Below are 16,752 nucleotides of genomic sequence, written 5' to 3'. Positions count from 1 at the left end.
GTTCTTGTCTATTAGAGATACATACTGAGCATTTATGGATGTATGATACGGTATCTGTGTTTGCTTTAAGATACTTTAGCTGAAAAAAGGTGGGGGGGCAGAAATATATGAAAAAAAAAAAAAAAAAAAAGAATGTCACCTTTTGATGAAATTGGGCGATAGGTACATACATCTCTATTTTTGTGCATGTTTTGAAATGTTCATTATTAAGTTTTGAAAAATTAAACATTTGTGCTTGAAATTTATAATAAACAGATTCTCCAATTTCATCACTACAAACCATAATTAGATGATCTTCTATATAAGATAAAATGGTCAACTAATTTCATCTCTATTGCATACTATGCTGCTATCTCCCACCTCTTAAAAGTTTTGTAAGCAAATCAAAAATTATAAATAATATTAAGATGGTAATATGGTTAAGTGATCGTTATCTGTGTGTAATTATCTTTACGGATGTCTCTGATTATGCAATATGGGAACAGACAGTATTGAACATAAACTGATCTACTGGGACACATGTATATTTTTCTCAGAGTGGGAGGGGAGATAAACATTTCCAGTTAATTTCCAGTTAATTAAACATTTCTGTTAATATTCAAGAGTAGTTACGAAATATCTAGTAGTCTTTGAATTTTCTATACTTTTTCCTTCTAATACATGGTGAGGGGAACCAAACGATTTTTAAATAACTTAAAAATCAATTATTTAAGCAGTATAATAGATGTGATACATAAACTACAATCTTCTCTCAGCTGTCAAGTGTTTTAGGAATAACTCAAACTGGGCTCCCTATGCTTTGACAGATAAAACAATTTTGCCATGGCATCTAAGTTAAGAAAACATAATAAAAAAGTGAATCATTCAACTCACCTCACAAGCTGCTTGACTATTATTAAACTGTTTGGTCAACAATTCAATCCACTGAAGCATTGTGGGCTAAAAAAAGAAGAAGAAGAAGAAGAAGAAGAAGAAGAAGAAGAAGAAGTTAAGACATAAAGACTTCTCAGCTAAAGACAATAAAAACCAAAAGATATCAAGTCACAAAAATGCACACGATAAAATGCATACCTTTTCTTTTGAATGAATGAATGTCTCTAGAACAAAGGAAGTGCTTAACTATAAGAAAAGATAAAATTAAGCAAAAAATAATTATTTTAAAGTAGTCAATTTTGAAAAAATTATCAAAGGCTTATATATTTATTACCTTTGCGGTCATTAGGGATACAGCTTTAGGATCTGGTAATGTACTGGGAATACAACTACACAACTGCCACATAAACCTAGAATTTAAAAATAGCAAGTTGAGATTCTTATAGAGAATAATTGAAATGTATAACAAAAAAGGTAAATGGGGGATAAATGGTGACAGAAGGGGATTTGACTTTGGGTAGTGAGCACACAATATATTATACCGATGATAGATTATGGAAAAGTACACCTGAATCCTATATAATTATATTAACCAATGTCACCCCAATAAATCACTAAAACTTTTTAAAAATCTATTATAAAATTTACCATACTTACCCAAAATATGTATGTTCAAAAATATTTTTGTCTTGAAGAAACTGCATGTTATCATGCCAAATCCACTGAAGGAAAAAAAATGTTAACATCAGATACCAGAAACCATTTGCTTCATTACATTTTACCAATATTTTAGAAACAAAGCTCCAAAAATATACAAACTTAAATTCATGTTGATTTTTTTCCAGACATATGGAACATGGAAGTACTATAAGATATTAATCCTGCTCCAATTTATCATTATATATCTGGCTACCTCAAGTGATTATAGTCTTTAAGAAATGTATTTATAAAATAAAAACTCTGAAATCCCATGTGTTTGAAGAACAAATATATAAATGAATAAAACATGTTATATTACGTATTGATAAGAATAGGTTATGAGAGAAAGTATGTTTAAAAACTGGCAAAATAAAAAAATTTAATGCAGGTGGCAGACCTATATGTGAGGTGATTTCCCTGTTTACTCTATAAAAATCATGAAAAATAATTATTTCTGACATTAGTCCTGTACCACTGCTTTGCTGTCTTTAGTTTGTATGGTCCTTCATCAGGTTTTATAATCACATCTATCAGCACGCCTGCTCTACACTGTATTCAGAAAATCACAACCAGTCATTAAATGGCCCTGCTTCAGAGTTGTTGGTCCTCCAGCATTTCCAGGCATATAGCTTTCTATAAAGCTGTAGCCACAGGGGTAGTTTGACAGCACTCACCTATCCCAATCAAGTGCCTTTTCACAGCAATTGAGCCCTCTTCCAAGTTTCTTCCTTTAGTTAGGAACTGTCTCCTTTCTGCTACAAGACCTGAAACTTTGCTTTGGCCACCATTATCTGCTTTGGACCTAAAGCCTGGTGGTCCCATGATTTTCATCAGACTTACTGCATTTAATTTTGTTCCATTTCTATTCTACAGAAATATTCATCTTGTTTTTTGATTGTCCTTTTTGCATTGTATCAATAAAATGTATGTGGAGCCAACTAGGTATGTGTGTCTCAGTGTGAAACTACTGCATGACATTGATACAAAAGAACTTCTTAAGTGTTTTCTATATACCCATCCAACTTCATCTTGGATCATTCTTTCTTGCACTTATTTATCACCACAGCCACAGAGGTCACCTTTCAGCCCCTAAAACATGCCAATTAGCTCTATCCTTCCCTCAGGAAACTATACAGAATGTTCTCTTTGTCTGAAGTACTTTTCACATGATTAACTTCTCACTAACTTTCAAGTCAAACTTGAAGGACACATTTCCTGATCATCTCCCCCCGCATTCCCAATTCAACTACACTTTTTGTGTACTCTCCTTGTTTTATCCATAATTGTTACTACTATTTATAATGTCTGTTTACTTATCTTATGGTTCTATAATTTCCTATTTGCCTTCTGGGGAAGTCTGCTACTAGCTGTATTTTAACTGAACAAATCTAAAGGTCCAGATTCCAGTTAATATCTAAAATCTATATTAATGTTAAGTAACAGTAATATTTTTACTTAAATTTTTGGTAAAATGTATGTGCAGGTAAACATTTTAAATTAACAATCTGAAACTATGATAGAGAAAAACGGTTGGTTTAGGCCTATAATTAAGAATATTTTAACACAGTTCAGTTTGTTTTTCTTGTCATTACTTCATTATTACAATATGCAAAGGTCTGGGATTCCCTTTTGTCAACGTACCTAAATCAGTGATTTTCAAAGAATAGTTCAGAGAGCTATGGGTTTCCCTATGACATTTTCAGGGTATCCATAAGGTCAAAACAATTTTTTACTCATTCTCCCCTAAGCATACAATAAAGTTTTTACAGAGGTTAAGTGATGAGACCACAATAAACCAAATACAGAACCTCTTATGAGATACAAATTGTCTTGTATTAAATCAGATATTAAAGAGATTTGCAAAAATGTAAAACAGGGACACTTTTCTCACTGAATGGTATTGTTCAAGAAACATTTTTCCACATGTTTAATCAGCTTGTCCTAATTCCATCAACCACTTTACTTTTCTTAATTTTTCTTCAATGTTACTAATAATTTTTCCACTTACTTTAATCTCCTTAGCTTTTTATTACCATGCTATGTACTTTTGTTATTTTTAAATGAATACAAATTTTAAAAATTTATTGTAATTTCTAATATGGTAAATACTGCTATAACCACATCAAAACTACTATTTAAAAAATTCTAAAGCTGTTAATAATTTTTTAAGAATATAAGGCGGTTCAGAACCACTGATGTAAATGAACAATATACATCACTAAGGTTTTATTTAAAATTTCGTTTTTATTTCACAATGGGCTGTCATTAAATACTACTGAGTTAAAAAAAATCGACTATTGAGTCCTCATCTAGAACAAAGTCTACATTTATCTGAATATCTTGGGGGCATAAAGTCTTACACATCATGGTGATTTTAATCTATTCAATTTTAATTGTGATGGTGGTTAAAATTATTATATAAATAGGTGAGTTTAATAACCTAAAATGTAGTGAAGCATCTAATTTTTCTGGTAAATCCAATTCAAGGGGTTAAAGAAGACAATATTCTTAGCTTTTTATTCAGTAATATGTGTAGGCAAGATACCAGTTTTTAATACACATTAAGTTTGGGAGGAACAAAATCCACTCAGTTTTAATGCTTGACCACACAGTGCAAGTATCAACACATCAATTAGATAGTAAAAACTAAACTAAACTGCCTAGATGGAAGAGTATTTTTTCAGGTATAACCTTCTTGAGATTTACTTTTTGTACTTTTGACTGACTGAGTTTATAATACTGACACAACAAACACTCAGTAATGACTGCTTTTTATAAATCTTTGTTGTCCTAGCCTGTTCCTATATCATAGTACATTACTTGCAAAAATACTTAAACATGCTTTCAAACTGTTGCTAAAGTTAGATTAATTTATACCTCTAGTAATTCTGATGAAACATCAAATTTGTATTCTTTTCCATTTTCTTCCTCTGGTTCCATGCGTTTGTAAAACAGCATATATGCACTGTGTGTCTTTAAGAAGAAAAAAAAGTATATTTTCACTTTGACAAAATATAACTACAAAAGTAGGCAACATGGAAAAAAAGAAAATAGTATAAAATTGTATATGAAAGAAACAGTTACCTTTTCAAAAGAGAAATCCATAAATTTATCTGTAACAGAATCGTAGGTCTTGGTCTGTTTTAAAAAATAAGTTTCCTTCTTTAGAAAATGGGTATACTCAGCTATATTTACATATAAAACATATAAAAAAAACTACTGAATTCTACATAGTAACTTTGTAAATAGCTTTCAAATAGCATTACTTTCATAAAAACGTTGACAGAAGTTTTTGACTAAGTGTACTAAAAAAAAAAGATTCACAATACATTTGAAGGTACTTTATCATAATACATATGAAGGATAAGGGAAAAAAATGGACTTGTAATTTAAAAAACTATCTTTTAAGAGAAGAGCTTTTTGCAAAGTTTACTTTTATTTATTTGGTTTTTTTTTTTGAGGAAACGTCCTAGGAATAACGTCTAGAGATGCAATCAGTTTAGTGATGGCTTCACTGGTAACTCATTATTTACTTCCTTCTCCTACCCATTTCCAAAGTGGTAGCAATTTTCCTACTTCTTCTTTTCTATTCAGAATAGTACATAAGAACACCAAAGAGCAATAAAAAAAAAAAAGCCTTTTATTAAGGTCCAAAATGTGAACAGTTATTTCAAAACAAATATGGCTATTAAAATGAAAACTGGTCTATCTGGGCTGATCTGTGAAATGGAAAGACTATTAAAAACATGACTTATAAGAATCAACAGGGTATTAAAAAATTTTTTGGAGAATTGGTATTAGGATAAAATGCCTATGAAGAGTGAAATTATTATAATACTAATTCAACCTGTCTTTTCTTACATTTTACTTCTAATTATGTAACAAACAAATTATTCTTTTTCTACTCTCTCACTTGTAATAACCAGGTTGCTGCTGCTTTACAAAAGGCACTAAATGAATAATTCTTTAAAGTTAGCTTAGTCCAACTTCCTTGTTAAAAAGTGTTCATATAAAGACTATAAAGAGTAATTTCTTTCGGCTCTAATCCCAAAGCATTCAAGAAAACAACTTATTCAATTATAATGTCTCATGGCAATGTAATTCAATTCCTATACTATTATTTAATTTTCAAGTCTTAAACTTCTTAATCAGTTGAAGGCAAAAATAGTAACTGTTAAAATATTTCCCACTATCACATACTCTAAACATACTGCACTTCCCATAAATGCCAGCCGAATAAAATTTAGATTTAATTATAATGATTAAAAAAAAGTTAAGTGAGCCCTGGCTAGTGTGGCTCAGTGGACTGAGCACCAGCCTGCAAACCAAAGGGTTGCTAGTTCGATTCCCAGTCAGGGCATGTGTCCAGGTTGCAGGCTGGGACTCAATGGGAGGCATGCAGGAGGCAACCACACATTGATGTTTCTCTTCCCTTTCTTTCTCCCTCTCTTTCCTTCTGTCTAAAAATGAATAAAATCTTTAAAAAAAAGTGATTCTGCTATTGGATTTTATGACACTGCAAAGCAATTTGAAAGATCATAAACCATTTATAATTTCTGAATACAACTTACTGTCATCTCTCCACCAAAACATTCAGAGGCAAGTTGAGCAGAATCAAAAGGTTTTACCTCAGCATCATTAAAAAGATACCTAAAACAGAGTACACAGTGTTAATAAAGTATATATATGCACACTAACATCTCTGTATTTTGCCTATTTTAAAAGTATTTAGATTACATACTGATAAAAATAATTATCAACTATAATTAATATAAGGTAAATTCTAACTAAGCTCTTATTTTGACAACTCTAATCCACTAGAAATTGGGAATATAATTTTATAACATAGTCATAACCACCCTAGAATTTGAGATCCATTTATAACCCAGAACTAACAAGAATTCATAAAAAACAATTGAAAGTATGCATTAAATAGAACATGTAAAGCTACTGAACAGATAAAAAGTTAGGGAATGAAACAACTTCTAAAGATAAAGATGCCATTTAAAAATTTATGATCATGATCAAAAAAGATTTAAAATGTATTTATGGAAATATTCAAAAGGACAAAAAAGTTAAAGATATCATGGACATGATGGCTTAAAAAGAAATAGCTGAACAAAACTATGCTAACTGTAGATCAATGTACTCATGTAAATGTTCAAAGCAATATCCCCAACACTAAGAACACTGCCCAGCACAGATATAGTCTGTTTGTACACAAGATTCTACCTAACCACAACATCTGAAGACCAAAAAGAGTTATGTAAAAACTGATTTAATGACTTCTAACCATTAACTTGATGAAAGATGAGAAAAAAGAATGTGTGTGTCAAAGGGTAAAGGTAAGGTAAAGAGAATGAAGGATGAAGGGGAACTTCCTATTAGAATATATATGGATTTTGTGGCCACCCCATAGAAGGCATTCAGTAAATAATAGCTTTTGAATGAGTGCACACAGGTAAGATTTTGAAGGTACAATATTTTCTATGAATATAAAGTTGTGTGTAAAATTTTGTGTGTCATTTTTCTCAGGAAAGCATTCATCAAATTTTCAGAAGAGTCTGGTGATCCATAAAGTTTAAGAATAATAAGTGATTTTTGAAAGTCACTTTCATTTAAAAATTCCATCTAACCCCTTTCTAAATTTACAGCAAGTTTTTAGAAAACTAAAATCAGAAAACAAAATCTAAAGAGAAAACTATTATAAACTTCTATTTAAAGAAAAGATTTTTTAAAATTCCAATGAAATATTTAAAACTCACCATTTATTGTTTTTGTAGGCATGTGGATTGACTATATCTCTGATGAAGCTATAATAGTGCCCACCATCTGCTGTTCCTGTGTGAACAGTCACTCCTATCAAGTCATACTCATAGCTCTCTGTGTCTTTTGAATGATCACTGACTTCCTTAAAACCTGAAATGATTTACATAAAATAATGGCAATAATTTTGAAAACTGCACAGTAACATCTTAGAATCACTTTATATAACATACTTTATGTACAGAAATATGTACGAATACTTTACAAAACAACTATATTTACTAGTGACTCACCATCTATAGCCTAAAATTTTAAGAAACATTTATACGAATCATTGAAACAACCATGTGTTAGTACATAACTATGGACAACCTCCATGTGATATATAAATACAAACTGTGTTCCTTTTGTTTAATCTGGCTGTTTCTTTTAAAATAGATAAATATGAATGAAGCATTTTGTACTACCTTTATTAGGAGCAAACACAAAATATAAAAGGGCATTAACATATTTAGGTCTTTTTGTCTCATGTTAAGGAAAATGGGGGCACAGTACTGATAGTATGTTTCCAACTATCCGTTAATAGGAAGCACTCTATATTAGAAGCTTTATGTAGACAGAAATGAAAATAAAAAATATACTTCCTGCCCATAAAGATTTAAACTTGAAAGATATTAAATACACTAAGGAAAAAAAACTTCAGAATGGTTTAAGTTTAAAGAAGATGTATGATTTATGATCTGTATTCCTGGCATCACAAGGAAAGGAAAAAGTACAGTAGGCCCTCCATATCCATAGGGTTCACATTTGTGGATTTAATCTAAGGCAGACAGAAAACAGTATTTTGGATACAGTTAGGATTCTGCAGTTAGGAATCTGCAGATGTCAAAGGCCAAAAGTATGCATTGTTCTACACTATTTATATATGGGACTTGAGTTATCTGTGGATTTATCTACAGGGGTCCTGGAACCAATTCTCTGAGATACCCAGCGACAACTGTAAAATCAGAAGCAAGTGAGAGCAGATTTGACTGACTTCTGTGCACAGTCTAAACTAGAAAATGAAGTGGTAATTAGGTGGAGAGGAAAAAATGACTGACAGTGTCAAAGCAGTGGCTGAGGAGTTGGATGTACTAGGGTCTGACTCTAAATGCATCCCCTGTGGCCTAACAAATTCCTTTATGTTAATATAAGTTTCTGCTACTTCCATCCATGAAGCATCATGAAAAAATACCATGAAGCACAGTTCCTGTGCAGTCTTGCTATAATTTTATAAAGGGTTTGAAAAAAATCCTAAAAAGTAAGCAGCATGTATATAATGTCCACTTCTTAATTTCACCTGTATTTTTAAACTTACCATCCCCATTGGCTCATTTTCTGCAACTTCTAAACTTACTGAAATTAAACTTTAAAAATTACCTCCCATAACTTCATGTTCCTTAAAGAATATGTTCTTCTCTTGAAAGATTACCCTGCACTCGTTGTTCACACCTCTTGCATCTCTCATTTAAAGAGTGTAAAACTTTTACTGAATGCTCAGTGAAGGCCAAACAATACAGTATAAAGATTGAAACATCATTCTTTTACCTAAATCTTATGGTAGTTTCTGCAAACCTTAAATTTTAAATCAGCAGAACTTTTTATAGAAAGAAAAGTTGCCAGGAACCTTCCTATGTAAAATGGAACTTCTCTGGCTAAAGAAAAAATGGAAAAGGCAAGCACTGGATTTGTTCTGCTTTCTTCTCTCATCCATTTCCATTCCTCACTCTGGGATCCTTAAGGCACATACACAGATGTTTGAAAATCACTGGTCTTATGAAAGTAACAACTATTTGGAGGTAACTACTTATGAACGAAGGGCCTTATCTAACTCAGTGCAATCTTCCTTCCTATTTCAACACCCAAATGAAACTGCTCTAGATAAAGATAACCAAAAATCTTCTACATGATACATTATGTTCCTTTGTGTTCTTAATAAAACTGTTCCTTTTCTTTAGCATTCAACCATTCTGACCACATTTCCTCTTTCTTGAGGTCTTGAAATAACGACCCCCTTATTCACCCGGCTGATTCTTCCAGAAACCCAAGTCATTATTGACTTTTCCTCCTCACCCTAGTAGGAGACTGACTAAAAAGTAAACTTCAAAGAAGCAGATACCTTCATTCTTTGTTGTCACTATATTCCCATTACTAAAAGAATACCAAATTACATAGTAGGTGGATGTTCAACAACTTTGTTGGATTTGTTTATTCATTCAATCAACAAGTCCTGTTAACTGTAGCTCCATCCACTTCTCCAACCTTACCGTATGCTTTCTCATCTAAGTTACCATCTCTGTAGTTTACCAGAATGGCCTCCCCACATCCCTTTCATCATCCTCGAATCCATTTTGATTGCTGTAGTCAGATTAACCTTTTCCAGATCCCACCTGGTTCCCATTTCAGTTCCCTGCTCAAAATCTTCCAGTGGTTTCCACACTGAATAAAGATCAAAATTATTAACATGACCTACAAAAAAAATTATCAGGCCACTGTCTTCTGCCCATTTTATGAACCCCACGCCCACCCATTAAAGAGCTTATCCATTCCTTTCAATCTAGCTCATACTCAAGCTCTGCTTCAATGTCACCTTCTCATAAAAGCCCTCGCTAATTCCCCTGGAACTGAAATACATTTACTGTCCTATTTGACAACACATTCATGTTTGTAATTTCTTGTTCAATATAAGACTTGCTCAGTAGACTTAAGTTCTACAAGGGCAGGAACCACTACATTTTCTCCAATGCCTAGAAGAGTGCCTAGAACATAGTCCTGGTAGATAATTACGTATTTACTTGCTAACTGACTGAACATGCCATACTGTCTTTAAAAACATTCTTCTAACAGTCAATTTAATTTTGTTAGGTGCATATTGATTACAACTTTATGACTATCTAGTTATAGAGACTTACAATAAGAGAAAAGAGATGGAAAATTACCTTCTTTTCTGTCACTCTTTCCCATAAGAAAATCTTCTGTGTAGGGTGTCATATCCAAACGTAATGGAAAGGAAAAGTGTGTGTTCACTTTCTCTTTCATCATTGTGACCATATTAAATGTATACCTCATAGTATTAAAACTCAGAATGCGAGGCAATTTCTTAAAACACGCCCTGAAGGACAGAAAAAAAATTTATAACTTTTGCTAAAAATTGTCTTTCAAAAATACTTCAAGACGGGGACACGTGTATCCCCTTGTTAAAACATTTTTCATTCTGAAAAAGCTTTCCTTTGTCTAGATAAATTACAGCAGACTGTGGTAAATGCCATGATGTAGATATGTAAAGGGGCTATGGAAGCTCAAAGAGCCGCAGAAAAGAGCCACACCTACTTCAAAGGCAAAGGGGTCTTTGGTTCAGAGTTTTCTTACCTACCTTATATAACAAAGGTTGAAGTATTTATTTTGCATAGTCTCTCTGCATCATTTATTATTTACGTGACTCTAAAAAAGTGACTTAACCTGAGCTTAATTCCTGATTTGTAAAATGGAGAGTAAGTGTCTACTCCCTACAACTTTAATAGAACACTGTCTGGCAAATATCATTCAATATGTGATTCCTGGTATTACAATAATCAGAACAGCAGCAACAAGTCAACTGGTTACCTAAATCTTATGGCTGACATATTGCTACTTCAAATTTAAAAAACCAAAAATGCAGTTTAAACAAAATATACATATAAAAAATAGGATTCATGAAAACTAGAATTTCAGGGAATACTTCACTTACACACTGAATTCAAAAGAGAATTTCTTTAAAGCAAGAGCTCAGTTTTTTTTTTCCCCCTTCAAGTTATTTAGGAAGATGAAGGCAGGGAAAGGATGTCATAAGCAAAGGGAATGAGAAGTCTAAAAAGTCATCACTACTGATTGTTTGGGACTAGCAAAAGGAGTCAAATGATGAAGGGTTTTGTATGTAATGTTAGAGTATTTGTCAGAACTTTATCCTAAAGCTAAGCATCACTGAAGGACTTGTGGTTGCAATGAACCATATGTTGGGTCAGAGAATAAAATAAACATCTAAAAAGATGAGACTTTATGTTATAGACCTATTAAATCTATGAGACACACAAGTAGACAGTTGGAAGAGCACAGAATTCTGAATTAGATAATTTGGGAATCATTAGAATGTCAGCAAAGATCAATGTTACAGTGGTAGATAAAATTAGTGAGGAAAGAATAAATAAACTGAGAAAACCAGAGGTTTCAAGATAGCGCAGAATATGACCCTCAGCCCATTTCTGATGAACATTTGCCATGTTATTACAAGACATCTAGAAGTATAAAAGACTGAATAACACTTTTGCACGGGAGAGATGAATGACAGATTTACTCAACAAGTTTGTTTATTCCAACTAAAAAGAGATTCTCCAAAGAACATGACTCACTGTTTCAATTATCTTTTATTGACTGATTTTATTCCTCCACAGTAAAACACTTTTGACCGACAACATTCTGTGTGAGTCCTTAACTCTTACCCTAATCTAGTTCTTGTCAGATGAGTTTGTTTTCTTCCTGTAACTACCTGCACAAGTATACTTGCATTTTACTATGTCCACCTATACCTTTTCTCTTTTGCAACCAACTTGACATCTGGAAATTGAGAAAAAGAATACTTTTCCTTTCAACTGCATGTTTACCTGGAAAAAATCTTCAATTAAACAATTTGAAGCAATGGCTTTTCATTCTCTGCCTTAAAACATGCTCAGATCTATTTAATTTAGAAAACTGCTTAGCTCTGGCTGGTGTGGCTCAGTGGATTGAGTGCTGGCCTGAGAACCAAAGGGCCTCTGGTTAAATTCCCAGTCAGGGCACAAGCCTGGGTTGTGGACCAGGTCTCCAGTAGGGGGCATGAGAGAGGCAACCACACATTGATGTTTCTTTCAATCTCCTTCTCCCCCCCTTCCTATCTCTCTGGAAATGAATAAATAAAATCTTAGAAAAAGAAAAAGAAAAGCCCTGGCTGGTGTGTCTCAGTGGATTGAGTGCCAGCCTAGGAACCAAAGGACTGCTGGTTCGATTCCCAGTCAGGGCATAAGCCTGGGCTGCAGGTCAGGTCCCTAGCAGTGGGTGTGTGTGAGAGGCAGCACACACTGATGTTTCTCTCCCTCTCTTCCTCCCTCCCTTCCCCTCTGTCTAAAAATAAATAAAATCTTAGAAAAAGAAAGAAAACTCCTGTTTGATCCCAAAGTTCTTTCTAGATTCTAACTTCTTTGCTGTTCTTCATTGTCAAACTTCTAAAATGAATGATCTACACTGGATTCCATACACCCTGATAACCCTGTTTTTATTGCTACAACCTGACAAAACACAGAGTAACTTTTTGAAACAGAACTCAATGCTTTTTACTCAGCTGTCAGTTTTCTGCATATCTATAAATTGTATCAATTGAATACTTTCTTCTCCCTTTTCTGGGGTACAACCCTATTTTGATTTTCTTTCCTTGTTTTGATTCTGTCACCTTTTCCTCTGCATTTTCAGGTTGGCTTAAGTCTCAGTCCTTTCGAATACTTATCTTCTTTCCCAAGAAGATGTTCTAATGCCATCAATCAATTATGCAGTTAGTCCCCAAATCTAGATATTAATCATTTGATGTTACTATATATTACCAATCTTGCTTTCTATTACTGGTACGTGCAAATCCTCTACCTGAACCAGCAGGCTGGCCTAACCCTTGCACATACAAGGTCATTTCAATTGCTCTGCCTTTGTTCCTAGCAACTAACTGCCTGAGATGCCCTTTCAATCTAATTTCTATTTGTCATTCAACAGTCACCTGTAGAATTGAAACATCTTTACCCAAATACTCTGTCCTGAACTTATGGCTGGGCTCTTAAGAAAAAAATCTCTCACTTTAGAGGTTGAGAGGAGGATATCTTCAGTTCATGAGTAGACTCTTTCATGCTCTATAAATACAGAGCAGAGAACTAAGCAATTAGACAGATCTTGGTAAATATTTGATTAACTGAAAGAGGAAAAAATATCTGAAATGTTTAAGGGTACTTTAAAGTATATTTCAGTAACTGAATGAAAAGCTACTAACATGAGAATAAGCTCCAAGCAGATAACCTTATCCTTAATCAGAGAATTTTAATTTATACAAAGTTTGTGTTTTATTTCCATTTGATGATTTATCAAAATGATAAACGTTATATTTTTTAAAAATACCTTTTTTCAGCTCGTACTTTCTTCCCACAATGAGAACAAGTATACATGTTGTCACCTTCTAAAGTATCTTTAATAGTAACTTCATCAAGAGATTCCTGTGTATAAAACCACAGTTAAAGTTTCATGTTATTGTTTACAGTGTGCAAAAATACAAAAGATAGTAATTTTAACTTGAACAGAATACACAGAGGAAAACAAATTTTTAAAAAGTGAATTCTTAGCCCTGGCTGGCGTAGCTCAATGGATTGAGCACGGGCTGCGAACCAAAGTGTCGTAGGTTCGATTCCCAGTCAGGGTACATGCCTGGGTTGCAGGCCATGACCCCCCAGCAACCACACATTGATGTGTTTCTCTCTTGTGCGCTCGGTCTCTCCCCCCGCCCCCCCCGCCTTCCCTCTCTAAAAAATAAATAAATAAAATCTTTAAAAAAAATTAATTCTTAATTTCAGTAAAACATTCTTTTCCACTCATGACAAAATGCTGTAGGAATCTCACCAAATATTTCAAATGTGAAGTATTTAAATTTTGATTAGAAAAAAAATTGGCTCTGTGGTCTATATTTCTTATCTGAGTTACACAGTATAAAGAAAATAGATGAAAATATGAAAATTAACTTCACAATGAAAGACAAATCTGCTATGTACAAATAGTTAATAGCAGGAAAAATTGTAAAAATATATACATTACTCACATAAATGTTCTTCATATCAGCCACTTGGCACCTCACAGTATAAAACTCTTCAGCAGTCTGACTAACATGTTCACAATCCTGGTCAATCAAGAGTCAAATATTAGTAATTCATTATGATAAGCTAAAATACACATTAAGATTTCCAAAAAGTAAAGAACATGTAGAACACTTACCAAAGACACAACATTGTTTGTAATCACACCTCCGAACAAACTTTTGACAGTATTTTTCTTTAAAAACAAACAAACAAACAAACAAACAAATGTCAGTAATTAAAGTTGGGCAAATCTCTACAAATTTCAAAGAAGCTTCAATATTCTGGTACTAACCAGTTCTGGAGACATTTCTTCAATTTTGGTAATAAGGTCAGTAAAAAACTCTGTCATATCTTTCTGCTCGCCAGTATTCAGAGGCTGCTTATCCATGGTATATGTTTTACAAAAGGGTCTAGGATTGTATGCTTTGCATTCACTCTCCTGTAGAGGCAAGGTGGGGATGGGAGTACGGGAAAGGATTACAAAATAATGAAACAAATCTAAGTCTCAAATAAAAATATGAAAATTATCATAAGGTTCATGAATAAACATCAACGCAACAACAAAACAGGTAGTAAATCTAGAAAGGTTTAAAATGCTCTTTTTTCCCATTTTTGTTTTATTTTTCATAGCAATTTCAGTTTATAGTCTTGATGCCAGGAGATGCTTAAATTATTGAAAAGTAATTTTTATTTATTCAAGTCTAGGAATTTCCAGAAAATATTTTGAGACTCGAAGGATGCAGATTTATATTGTGAAGCATAAAACACAAAATCTTTCCAGGGTGAATAAGTTTTACTTCAGACCGAACTTTTGTTTTATTAATTTAAAAGTTTTTATTTGCTTCTCAGCCTTTTGGCTAAGATCAAGTGTAGTTCTTATCAGTTTAAAAGTTTTAGCTCTTGACAGTTCAGATAGAATGTCCCAACTCTATTAAACAGAAATTGAAAGTGGAATCAAGGAATGACTAGTAAATCTTCTAATTTTGTTAAAAATCTCATTTACTGAGTCTTTATTGGAAGCTGAAAAATACAGAAATATATGATACAATCTCTGTCCCCATGATTCTAACAGGTAAGACAAGTGACTCTTAACACAAGTGGCAGGTATGACTGAGTTACAGTGACTTGCAGATACTTTATGGAATTCTTTGGTCTCTTAGATGAGATAATCATGTTCATTCTTGAAGGATGACAGAAGGAAGAAAATGGAGAAGAATGCTGAAGAGTGCCACAGGCAGAAGCAGTAGCATATACAACTACACAAGTGATGAATCAAAAGGGTGATGGACTTCAAAGGGCTTGTATAGTTACTATGGAGTGAGGCTGAATTATGGGGAGTAATAATAAAGTTGAAGGGAAGAAGCAAAATCACACAGGGTATGTGCCATGATGATGAACCTGGATACTATTCTGTTCATAAAGAACCACTGAAGAGCTTTAAATAGGGGAATAATATCATAAGATTTTCTATTCTTTTAAAGATTTATTGCTTTTATAGTTTTTGAAGAATTAAGAAGAAAAAAAGAAATCAGTCAGAAAACTCTAAGCCTAAGGGGGAGTATGCGACCCTGTCACAGGAAAGGAATTCTTCAAAGGACAGTAACAGGATATAAGTAACTGAGAAATAACTATTATTAATATCAGTAAGTGACAAATTCAATTTAATAAATAAGAGCACACAGGACAAAGTAAATACAAATGAACTCTATTCAATGTTCCCAACTTTGGTCAGAGAGCATATCTATTCAGTTTTTCACACACAATTCTCAAACATACCATTAAATATGTAAACATTTTTTGAAGCTCCAGAAGAGTGGTCTTGTGCTTCATATCTTCTGAATACTGAAAATCAAAAGAAAGCTTTCCATTAAAAGAAAGTATTACAATGTGCTTGCTTAACACTATTCATGTTTATTCTTTTAGCTGTGTATAGATAACAAAAACACACTCTATACTTTCTTTAGCAATTTTAACATTTAAAAATTGGAGTATTTTGTTCATTATATAAGTACAGCCATCGCTACTATGTAAAAAAAAACCCCAAAAAATACATCTTAAAAAAGTTACTTTCTAGATCAACGCGGTTTTGGTGGTTTTATGTTCTTTACACATTGGTGATTTTCTAACAACAGAAAACATCTAATGTGTGCAACAGAGTTGTTATCCACACATTTAAAAATACATTAGTAAGTCACATCTCACCCTCATCTAGTCATATCTTTTTCTAGAACAAATCCTTAACACAACAGAGGAATGCTGTCCAAGATCTTTAATAATCCTCTAAATATCCAAATATCATTAACAGATTCAGGAATCGGGCCTGACTCATTAACTAGAGATTTAATCCTGAACACTAGGTTTAAAGGAGAGTCCCCCATTCTCGGCAAACACTAATTAGATATACTCATCTCAAATAGTAAAGTAAACCTATGAAGTATCATCCTCATTACAAATTACTACCTGTGGTAATTCTGAAGGTCTG

The 16,752-nt window shown here is 33.0% G+C and overlaps 1 protein-coding gene and 1 pseudogene across 2 annotated transcripts in view; one reads left to right on the top strand and one right to left on the bottom strand.

The window, feature by feature from the left end:
* USP34 (ubiquitin specific peptidase 34) overlaps positions 1 to 16,752 on the bottom strand; it is a 220,397-nt gene that overhangs the window by 38,781 nt on the left and 164,864 nt on the right. For both annotated transcript variants that reach the window (XM_045827191.1, XM_045827192.1), the window contains exons 44-57: positions 16,047 to 16,112; positions 14,563 to 14,709; positions 14,407 to 14,463; positions 14,234 to 14,311; positions 13,543 to 13,637; positions 10,317 to 10,489; positions 7,338 to 7,491; positions 6,144 to 6,222; positions 4,657 to 4,710; positions 4,450 to 4,545; positions 1,531 to 1,595; positions 1,208 to 1,283; positions 1,072 to 1,119; positions 874 to 939 (exon numbers count right to left, since the gene is read on the bottom strand). In XM_045827191.1, coding sequence (XP_045683147.1) covers positions 874 to 939; positions 1,072 to 1,119; positions 1,208 to 1,283; positions 1,531 to 1,595; positions 4,450 to 4,545; positions 4,657 to 4,710; positions 6,144 to 6,222; positions 7,338 to 7,491; positions 10,317 to 10,489; positions 13,543 to 13,637; positions 14,234 to 14,311; positions 14,407 to 14,463; positions 14,563 to 14,709; positions 16,047 to 16,112 — 1,254 coding nt within the window. The remainder of the gene's footprint in view (positions 1 to 873; positions 940 to 1,071; positions 1,120 to 1,207; positions 1,284 to 1,530; positions 1,596 to 4,449; positions 4,546 to 4,656; positions 4,711 to 6,143; positions 6,223 to 7,337; positions 7,492 to 10,316; positions 10,490 to 13,542; positions 13,638 to 14,233; positions 14,312 to 14,406; positions 14,464 to 14,562; positions 14,710 to 16,046; positions 16,113 to 16,752) is intronic.
* LOC123812330 lies at positions 15,108 to 15,248 on the top strand (annotated as a pseudogene).

Source organism: Phyllostomus hastatus, unplaced genomic scaffold (assembly GCF_019186645.2).
Source record: "Phyllostomus hastatus isolate PE091 unplaced genomic scaffold, TTU_PhHast_1.1 phas_scaffold_78, whole genome shotgun sequence".
Classification (NCBI taxonomy): Eukaryota; Metazoa; Chordata; class Mammalia; order Chiroptera; family Phyllostomidae; genus Phyllostomus; species Phyllostomus hastatus.
The sequence above is the reverse complement of the archived record's forward strand: the minus strand, read 5'-3'. Positions and strand labels throughout refer to the sequence as shown.